Here is an 11,080-nt window from a genome sequence, read left to right on the forward strand (position 1 = left end):
AGGGGAAGAAATAATTCAAGAATATTTTCTTGAATTGAAGGGCATAAACTTCCAAATTGAAAGGACTTGTCAAAAGCCTAGTACAACGGATAAATACAGAATCATAGAAAAAGGTACATTATTATGAATTTTCAGAACACAGGAGAAAAAGAGTTTCTAGAGAGAAAAAAACAAGTGTAATAATATGAAGGATGAAGGACCTGAATGGTTTTAACTTCTCAGCAGCAAGAGAAGATGGGAGAAATGCTTCCAAAATTCTGAGAGAAATGATTTTCAACCTAGAATTCCACACCCAGCTATTAATCAAGTAGGAGTAGAAATGCTAGGTATCAAAAACTTCTCTCCCATTTACCCTTTCTCTGAAAACTATTAGAGGATGTCTTCTACCAAAAAAAGGAGTAAGCCAAGAAAGAAGAAGACATGGGATTCAGGAATAAGGGGTTCTAACCTAAATAAGTTGAAGCAACTTCCTAGGTTGCTGGTGAAGAGAGATTCACACAGCTGACAATGGAACAGTTCAAGAAGCCCCCAGGAAAGATTTGTATAAGAAAATGAAATTGATAAATTAATATGTTTTAATACACTGAGAAGAGAGTTATCTTTTGAAAAGCTTGGAGTCAAATGAGTTATAAGAAAACTAAGCAAATGAGAAGACAGAGACCATTATTAACTACAGGGAAAAGAAAAACATTGTAGAGAAGGAAAAGTAATTACAGTGTGCTACATGGTTCAGCTGTGAATAGTATCAGCTAGTCATAATAATATAAACACAAATACTGGTTTGACCAAAATGATGATGTCGCTGTCATGGAAGATGGGGCAATGAGAAAAGGTATGTGAAATGGCTGTGAGGTTGGAGTGAGGGGGAAAAGATCTAAATTCTCAGAGGTCAATGGATATGACCCAAACTGAAATATCAGGACATAGCAATTTGAACATGATATTCAAATAGAGTATAAAATAAACAGCAAAACAATTAACTAATATAGTTCAACGTCAGTGCTTCTGCAGAACAGGAAATTGGGTGAAAAGAGAGAGGGGCCAAGGGACAAGTGTTTTTGTCCTGGTCATTTAACTCTTTAAACTATTTGTATATATAATATAGACAAAAATAAACACTAAATTTTAAGAAAGCAAAAAATAGACAAGTTGAACTACATCAAAACTGAAAACTTTTGAGCTGCAAATGATACCATCAAGAGAGGGAAAAGACAACCCACTTGATGTGAGAAAGTATTTGCACATTGTATATCTGATAAGGGATTTGTATTAGGAATATGCAAAGGACTCTTACACTGAATAATAAAAAGACAACCAATCCAATTGAAAAATGGACAAAGATTTCAATGGCCATTTCTCCAAAGAAGATACACAAAGGCGGATAAGCACATGAAGTGATGCTCAACATCCTTAGCCATTATGCAAATGCAAATCAAAACCACAATGACAGAGCAGTTCACACTCACGAGGATGGCAATAATCAAAAAGACAGATAATAATAAGTGTTGGTAAGGATGTGGAGACATTGGAACCCTTACACACTGCTGGTGGGAACGTAGAATGGTGAGCTACTTTGAAAAACAGTTTGGCATTTTCCCAAATACATTAAACCCAGTTACCATATGACCCAACAATTTCACTCCTAGGTATGTAAGTCAAACGGTCGAAAACTTGTACACAAACATTTATAGTAGCATTGTTCATAATAGCCAAAAAGTGGAAACAACCTGAGTGCTCATAAACTGATGAATGAATAAATGAAATGTGGAATGTCTATACAATAGAGTATTACAGGGGAAGGGTGTTGGGGAAGGCTTCCTGGAAGCAATGGCTCTTGAGCTCATCATTCAGGGACAAATCGGAGTTAGAGACAGAAGGTAGGGTTTTGAGATGAATAATGGTTCTTCTTATTGAGGGGAGCAGTAGTAGCACAAAGTACATTGTGTTACATTTCAGAGTGGACCTGATTTTATTCTCACCGTATCAAAGCCATGCTTTTTTCCCCCCAGAGGCCACATCACAGCAAGTATAACACCCTTCATTGTCCTCTGCAGACTTGCTATTATTGACTTATTCATGATTACATATTCAAGGTCTGTTCTTCCTGCTACATTGTTTGCTCTGTAAGGACCAGGACTAGGTGTCTTACTCACTATCCTGTTCCCCACAGGTACAGGTTGCATGGTGCTTGGCAGAGAGCAAGCTTGATAAAGGTTGTTCACTGATAGGTCTGGATTTGGACTGGTATGGAGCACATAGAGACACATTTGACTGGTGGCCTCAGGTGTGGCTCAAACTTTTTGTGACAAGGAGTGTAAAAAGAAACAGTACAACTGCCTCGTCCGTTACCTCCACTCTATCTGTGTCCTACCTCTGGCCCCAGCTGTGCCAACTCTCATCCTCTATGCCTCCCACATGTTTGTCCTAGTTGCCTGATGTTAGGAGACTCTCTTTGAGTCCACTCCCCAAAGGCTCCAGGTGTGAGTTTCTCCTGATAAGGTCAGGATTGTGCACTGGGGAGGGGCAGCTCTGGCCATTGGCCTGCTCTGAGCAAGTTGAAGTTTCTGGGACCTTGGTTCAGGGACCACTTATATGCTGTTTCTTCTGATTCTCGTCCTCTCCTCTAGCACTTCTCTATGCCACCATCTTTGGGAACGTGACAACCATTTTCCAACAAATGTACGCCAACACTAACAGGTACCATGAGATGCTCAATAGCGTTCGGGACTTCCTGAAACTCTACCAGGTGCCGAAAGGATTGAGTGAACGAGTCATGGATTATATCGTGTCTACCTGGTCCATGTCCAGAGGCATTGACACAGAGAAGGTAAGAGGGCTTGGGACTCGGGTGAACCACTCATCTCTTGGCTTTCCCTGTGGATGATGAGGCTCTCCTAGGGCAGTGGTCCTCAAACCTGCCTGTTCTCACAATTCACCTGGGTGGTTTTGGATTCCCTGGTCCTACTACAGAGGTTTTGATTGCTTCCAGATCAGCCTTACTCAACCAGCAGTTAAGAGCCATTATTCTAGAAACTGTGTCTCCTGGAGAAGAGAGGAACTGGAAGTCTAACTGTCCAAGAAGAATTTCCCAAACTTGGATGATGATGATAAAAATCAGGGCCATGACTAGAGTGGAGTGATCAATATTCTTGATTTCCTTTTGTCCCAGGCTCCAAGATGGCACATCACTGTTACTGATCTTGTCTCTGTTCAAACTTTTGATATTTTCTTCATCATGGGCTTTTTTGTGTGTGTGAAGTTTGATTTTTTTAAGTATTGCATTAAACTATGATTTATCTTGCTGACTGAGTTTTTTGACACCCCCTAAACTATGTGCCCAAGACTTTTGCTTCATTCAACTCACCCTCATCTTGACCCTGATAAAAATCCCATGAAGTGGTCATTAAAAACAGATTCCCAGCCTCCAACTCTATGGAATGAGAACCTGGGGGAGTTGGGGGGCGGGTTTAACAAGTTCCCAGGTGATTCCATTCATCAGACAAGTCAGGGAAACACTGACCAAGGGCTTGTGCCTTAATCATCAGTTGACTTGACCACAGCATCAGTTAGGTACCTCTCTAGGCATCTGTTTTCCCACCTGTAAAATGGAGAGGATGATAAATCCCTGTTGTTCTCTAAAAGTTGTATTATTCAAGATGCAGTTCAATAAAGTGAAAAAAGTCTGTTGGTAGTAGAAAGAATAGAGAAAAGATGCCATGAACTTCCTATTATTCTTTTATAAATTATCTTCTTTATGTATTTTCCACAAGCAAAGATTTAATCCCAGGCCAGTTATTTCTGCTTCTCAGTCTTTTCAATTCCACTTCTTCCCTTTATTGCCAGTCCGTAAGTACTCGGGTAATACTAATTCATTTCACTGTTAGAAGGAGGGAAACAGAAAGATACCACTATTGTAAAAATACCTAACACTAACACATTCAAAGTAAAATTCAACTGGCTTTGGGGTCAGCTATTCATGTTCTTAGTCTTCCTGCATTAGAATACAGTAGTCAGTTGAGAGCTGACAGTTTAAAAGGAAAAATTGAGCTAAATTTAACTGATCCTCAACTGAAAAGGTTACTTTGGTTTTGTTGACTGCCATGATAATACCACCACCAGCACAGCTCCAGCTACCATTCCTTGAACATGCATCTAGAACAACTATTTGTTGCACTTCTCCTGTGCTCTGGCCCTACACGAGTGCTTCATTTAGGCTTCACAACAACCCTGGAAGGGAGTTGCTGTTATCTACATTGAAGAGGACAAGAGGCTCTATTTTACTAACTGCCGCTGATCACAGAGTACAGGATGAGAAAGTCAGGATTTGAACCCAGTCTTGTCTGACTTGAAAGCTTCTGCTTTTCCTATTATTACTTTTATTTTTTAAAATTTAAAACATGTCCTAGAGGGAAGAAGAATGAGTTTGAATAGAATTGTTCTAATTTCTTGGGTGGGCAGGGCATTGGTTGGAGCTGGACTTCATCCCTGGCTTTGCCAAGCAACTGCCCCAACTGTGCCTGTTGTTTCTACTCTACTCTCAACAATGCCTGTAGGTTCTGTGGGTTCCTGGCAGCTGATGGAGCAGAAAGGAACTTTGATCTGTCTGCCCTGGGGCTCCTTTTCCCAGGCTCCAGGATGCCTTTGTAAATCTGGTTGTCTGGAAAGAAGCCCTTCTTCACCCTCACTGCAGGGCTAGGCTGGGTGGTTGCCCATGGGAGACAGCACAGTCAGCATTTGTCCTCCCTTTCCTTCCCTGCTGTCTCACTTTCCCAGAGAGCTGTGGGATTTGCCCCAGATCCTGATCTAGATAAAAGAAGGAATAGCCATGGACTCAAGTGTGGCAATTCACTGCATAGCCCAACCTGGCTGGGGTGGCTGCTCCTCCTGGCTGGGGAGAGAACCAGTCCTGTGGTCCCATGACTCACTCTGGCTTCCCCTTCTCTGCATTCTAAGTCGGAATGGTCAGTGATGATCAGGGGAGCCAGGAGGTGGGGGTGGTAGTGCTGGGATCCTCCAGTTTTACAAGTAATTAGCTAGTGACGTGAGCATATGACTTGTTTCTCTGAGCCTTAGTTTCCATGTCTGTAACACATGGAAACTAGATGACCTTTGGCACTAGATGACCTTTAAGGCCCTTTCAGCTATGACCTTCTGGACTTCAATGCCTCCCCCAGATGACCTGTGTGACTGTGGTAACAACTTCAAAATGAGAGCTCAGAGGCACTAAGTACTTGTGTGTGCCAGGCATTGAGCCACACAACAGCTCATGAAATCCTCAGGAGAGAACTCTGTATGCAAGTTCAAAAATGAAGACTTGGGGAGGAGTTAAGTATTGCTTCGTGTTCCCACATCTAGTGAGTGCTGAGGCCAGAGCTTGAATCCATATCTGTCTGATCCTAAAGCCCCTTCTCTTAACCACAACTTTACCCTTCCCAGTCTGGGGGAGGCTCCATGAGCCTCCACAGTGACACCCCCCTGTGACCCTCAAGGGATAGCAAGGATGATCTCTCCTCAGAACCAAGCAGATGGGAAGGTGGCCCAGGAAGCCTGTGAGGTTTCAAAGCTGAGCCCCTTCCCAGTGTGGAGCCAGTGAATGAGAAGAACAGTGGAAGTGACTGATGGCCGTGGCAATCTTCAGTCTTTCTCCTCTAGGCTCCCTTGCCTCGTCACAGAGTACCCTCCATGGGCTCCGAGAACAGAGCTCATGAATAAAACATTGTCTTCATGCCAAGGTCTCCTTCACTAGCAGCCTCTGCCAGCAAAGTCCAGCCCAGGGAAAACCAAACATTTAAAGGTGAACTCACCTGGAGAATAAATCCTGGTTCCAAACTACTGGGCAGTTTTGACATGATGTGCGAGTGCTCCCCAGTCCCTGGTGATCTGTTTGGAGAGAAGAGGGCCCAAATTAAATCTGCATTTCTGCAGGAGTGTTATTTTTAACGTGTCTTAAGGAGGAAGGTACTTAGCAAGTGCTCTGCTCTGAGAGTGGCAGTCTGAATTTTCCTCTCTGCACCAGTCAGTCCTCCATCCCCAGTCCCTGAGAGCCTGCTTACTTCCCGGTCATCCTGCAACCTCACAGCAAGAATGCAGAAGCACACAGAGGGAGGAGAGAACATTTACTGAGTCCCTTACTTGGGCCAGGCACTGTCCCAGGCAGTGTACTGGTAGACATAATTTTATTTAATTCACACAAGTCAATGTTAGCAGTCTGCATTTTACAGGAGAGACTTAAGTGTAGGGCAGTTTAGTCACTTGGAGGGGGAGGAACTGGGATTTCAACTATTTGACCTCTTTCCACTGTTATGCCTCCATGCAGAGCACTGGGGCACCAGAGAGGGGTGGGGAGCCATCTAAGGCAAGATGGGATTTGAGCTGGGTTTTGAAGGGGGCTGAGGGACTTCCGAGTTCAGGGGTAAGCTCCAGATGCAGAGGCAAATGGCTTGTACGAGGGCAAGGAAGCAAGGTGGTAAAGTATGAAGCACCTCGAGGAAAAATCTTCACTGAACACATTTGACTTTATGCCCCCAGCTTTGTTTACAGGCTAGGATGGGAAGAATGATTATTTTAGACACATTCCTGATTTCTCTGGAAAAGTCCATGTGAAGGTGTCATGTTGTATTACTTAATGCTTGCGATGTGAAGGTCTGGGCAATGGTTTCTTGCAAAAATTTAGTCCAGGGAAATATTTCCCCATCTAGAAAAGCCTGAAAATTTTTTATTTCCTCTGAAGATGAGACCCCCATGACCTCTTACAGTGCCCATTTTGCTTGAATTTCGAGATGCTGCAAGTCAAATTACCAACCTGTTTGTTTGGGGCAGCTGCCTAGTGTAGGAGTTGGTTAGGATCTAACCAGGGCTCTGATGTCAAGCTGCCTAGTTTGAGATCCCAACTCTGCAATTTCCTGGCTGTGCAACTTTGGGCAAGTTGTTTATCTTTCCTGCACCTCAATTTCCTCACCTGCAAAATGATATAAAAATAGCACTTACATCATAGGGTTTATGTGATGATTAAGTTAGCTAATGCATATAACATTTTAAAATGTAAAATCTTTCCTTCCATATTGTTCTTCTTAGCACTTTCTACTAAATTTCATTTGTTTTTGCTTGTTATTTGTCCCCTTGCACTAGATGGTATACATTACACAAGGGCAGGGGTTTCAGTGTGAATTTTTTTCTCTACTTCATCCCCAGAGCCTAGAATGATGCCTGTCTTACTATAAGGTGTTCAGTAAATAAGAATTAAATGAATGATTCTAAAGTACTTAGCAATGCCTGGCACACAAATAGTGCTCAGTAAATATTACTTTACATCTCTCTTTAAATAACACCCCATATTCAGTCCATGAGCAAATCTTGTCAGTCCTACATTCGACATATATGCTGAATTTGACCACTTCTCACTGGCTGCACTGCCAGTATCTTAGTCACAGTCACCCTTACCTCTCACCTGGACAATTGCAGGAGTGACCTAACTGGACTCCTTGACTCCACTCTTGCCACCCTGCAGTCTGGATGCTCTAACCCCACTCTGTAGCTGCAACAATCCTCTTAAAATATGTTAGGTCATGTCATTCACCTGCTTAAAAATCCTCCTATGTTTCCCAGTCACATTCAGAATAAAATCAAAGGCTTATCATCACCTAAAAGTCCCTCATGCTTGGCATTCTCTCTGAACCTCATCTCCACCCCTTCCCCTCATTCACACTGTTTATTGCTCAGGCCCACTCAGAGCCTTTGTGCTTCCTATCCTGCTGGCATGTTCTTCTTTCACATGGCTCACTCTGACAAATTATGCAGGTGTCAGCTTAAGTGTCACCTCCTCAGAGAGGCCTTCCTCAACAACTGATCTAAAGGAGTCCCATGTACTCCCAGCCCTGACTCTCAGACCCCATTCCTGAATATTTAGCACAGATTTTTTTAAACCCTGCCTGTCTCTTCTACGTGATTGTAAGCTCTACAGGGGCAGGGACTTTGGCTAGGAGAGTGTAGTCTTGCCTAATAGGTGGTGTTTCTGCCCCAGGATGCTGAGAGAAGTGGGCTGCAGGCCACAGTGAGAACTCTCATACTGTTTTTTTCTCTGCTTGTTCAGGTCCTGCAGATATGCCCGAAGGACATGAGAGCTGACATCTGCGTGCACCTGAACCGCAAGGTATTCAAGGAGCACCCGGCCTTCCGGCTGGCCAGCGATGGCTGCCTGCGGGCACTGGCCATGGAGTTCCAGACAGTGCACTGTGCCCCGGGGGACCTCATCTACCATGCAGGAGAGAGTGTTGACAGCCTCTGCTTTGTGGTCTCTGGCTCCCTGGAGGTGATCCAGGATGATGAGGTGGTAGCTATCCTAGGTAGGTTTTACCTTTGCTGGATGGACCTCTTCTGGTACCTGGGGTTGGCTTGGCTACTGGAAAGCTCAGTGCCACTGCCGCCTTCAACCAGAGATTGCTCCACAGAGTAGGGCCATCCATTTATCTATCTGACAAACAAATATTTGAGTGCCTGATTTATGCCAGTTAGTCTTTGAGGCACTTGGAGTGTTTGAATGACAAAAATGAGTTTGTCCACAAGGATATCCCAGGCTAGTAGAGGAGATGAACAAATAAGCAGATATTTGAAATACATTGGAAGGGGTATCTAACACAGTATTTGTGTGAAGGCTTCCTGGAAGAAATAACACCTAAGCTGAAATCTAAAATTTGAGAATGAGTTAGAGAGAGAAGAGAAGGGATAAGGAATATTCTAAGAAGAGGGGATAGCATTGTGAAATCGAGAGAGGGAGGGAGGGAGGAAGGGAGGGGGAGGAAGAGAAAGGGAGGGAGGGAGGAAGGGAGCGATGATTCATTTGGGAACTGCAAGTTATTTGGTGTGGCTGGACACAGAACAAGAAGGGACATAGTGAGAGATGAAGCTGGGGAGGGAGCTAAGCAGTAAGCAGATCATGGAAGGCTCTGGAAGCCACGTTAAGGGACTTGGATTTTATTTGGGGGAGCCAATGAAGAGCTGAAAGCAGGGGAGAGGCATGATCAGATTCGTACTTTAGAAAGATGACAGTAGTTGCAGATTGGAGAGTGGACTGAAGGGGGAAGGTTAGGGTAGGGAGACCAGGCTGGAGATATGTTATCTAGGGACAAGTTGATGGTGGCCTTAATATTGTGGCAGGCAAATGGAGAGAAGCAGATGGAGGTGAGATATCTAAGAAGTAGAATCAACAGAACCTGATAACGAATTTGCTGTGGGGGAGAGGCAGAAGTCAATGAGGACTGTAGGATTTCTCACTTGGATAACAAGGAAATTGGTATACCACAGACAGTAATAGGGAACATGGGAGGAGGAGCAGGGACATGGGGGGACATATTGGTATTTGGAGTATCCATGGCTTTTGAGAAATTCGTCTGATTGCCTGAGGTGGCTACAGAATAGCTCTTTATTGGGGGCATATCTCTCTGAGGGAGAGGCCATCATACTAGCAGTAGCCTTTATTTATGGTCATATACTGTGTGCCAAGAATTTCATGTACAGATTCTCCTTTAATCCTTACGGTACCCTATGAAATGTACAGAATAGCTCTTTATTGGGGGCATATCTCTCTGAGGGAGAGGCCATCATACTAGCAGTAACCTTTATTTATGGTCATATACTGTGTGCCAAGAATTTCATGTACAGATTCTCCTTTAATCCTTACGGTACCCTATGAAATAGTTTTATTATTCCCATTTTGTAGATGAGACCATTAAAGTTTAGAGAGGTTAAGGAAATTTCCTCATGGCTGATGAGATCCATGGAGGCAGTATCCTGGAGTTCCTCTGACTCCAAGACCTCTGCTCTGATCCATTTTGCAATCCTAATGATAATTGATGTAGAGTGGTGGCTTATTAAGTTGCCAGGCACTGCTAGACACTGTAGACATGTGTTTTTTACCTTTTACATATGATTTCTCAGGAAACCGAGGGAGGGAGAGATTAAGTCACACTGAAGTTAGAAATGAGATTCAAACTATGTATATGCATAGATAGTATTATTTCAAAAAACAAAAACAAAAAAAGCACCCAAAATTTGTTCCTGCTTGACTTTGGAGTACATGATATGCAGTTTCCTTCTTGCTTCCCTGGCCCCAGGCCAACTTGCCCTCTTGATTACATTTTGCTCAGGTTAACCCAAGGAACATTTCTATTCCTTCAGCATATACAGGCAGATGGTCAGAGGTAGACTGGAGAGAGATTGGGTGGGGGATGGAGGCTGAAGCTGTTTGCTAAAATAAGTGTTCTGGATTCTGTGGTATTCACTGAACTCTGCAGATCATAGTAACTCTGTTCCTTGCCCCCTCATCACAGAGAAGTGAGATTTGACTGTATATAAGGAGCAGGACACGTGAAGGTTAAAGCTGTTGCTTTAGTGTATCTGAAGGAAAAGGACATTTATATCTACCTTTAATGCTCATCAGTGTCCTTGATAAAGAGGGTTTTCTATTGGTAGTAGCTTTCTGGATGTTTGCCTGGCTGAGAAGAAGAATAACTAGTAACTAGTGAGCAATCCTTTGAATTTGAATTTGAATCAACCCTTGGTGTAGGGAGTCTTTTACCCATCTGCCCACTGATAACTCACCATGGGCCTTTCCAAGGAATCTAGCCTGATGAGCAGCCCCATCCCCCTTCCATACTCATGCTCAGGGCTTCCTTAAAGACCCACCCTAAATAGCTGTCCTGTGAGAAGTCAGTTTGGACACCTAGACCCAGGCATGGAGGTATGACAGAACAGAAGAGGGGCGAGGAAGGCAAAAGACTACTTTCTAGTCTCTTCTCATTTCCCCTCAGCCTGGGCTTCTTGTGGGGAAGTAACCAGGCCTTTATTCATTGTTTTTACTTGGTCAATTGACTGCTTGTCCAAATCCATCCCTCTGCCTCGGTTCTTCCTGGGCATCCTGCCTGCCCCAGTTAGCAATGTGGACGGGGCTTCTGAAATAGCTCGGCAGCTTTAGATTGAGTGGTTGTTGCCCTCAAGCTGTCTACACTAGAAAAAGCATCACCCACATGTTGCCAGGAGCTGAATTTGTCCAAAAAGTAGGTCCAAGTTCAATATCCTAAATAAC

The 11,080-nt window shown here is 43.6% G+C and overlaps 1 protein-coding gene across 1 annotated transcript; it reads left to right on the forward strand.

The window, feature by feature from the left end:
- Positions 1 to 807: 807 nt before the first annotated feature.
- LOC103607276 (potassium voltage-gated channel subfamily H member 1-like) lies at positions 808 to 8,342 on the forward strand (the record flags this gene model as incomplete). Its single annotated transcript, XM_008591801.1, has 3 exons — positions 808 to 832; positions 2,628 to 2,827; positions 8,090 to 8,342. Coding segments are annotated over exons 1-3 (478 nt in total), but the record flags the coding sequence as incomplete, so codon positions are not given.
- Between the last annotated feature and the right edge of the window lie 2,738 nt (positions 8,343 to 11,080).

This window comes from Galeopterus variegatus, unplaced genomic scaffold (genome assembly GCF_000696425.1).
Source record: "Galeopterus variegatus unplaced genomic scaffold, G_variegatus-3.0.2 Scaffold7296, whole genome shotgun sequence".
In the NCBI taxonomy this organism is placed as follows: domain Eukaryota; kingdom Metazoa; phylum Chordata; class Mammalia; order Dermoptera; family Cynocephalidae; genus Galeopterus; species Galeopterus variegatus.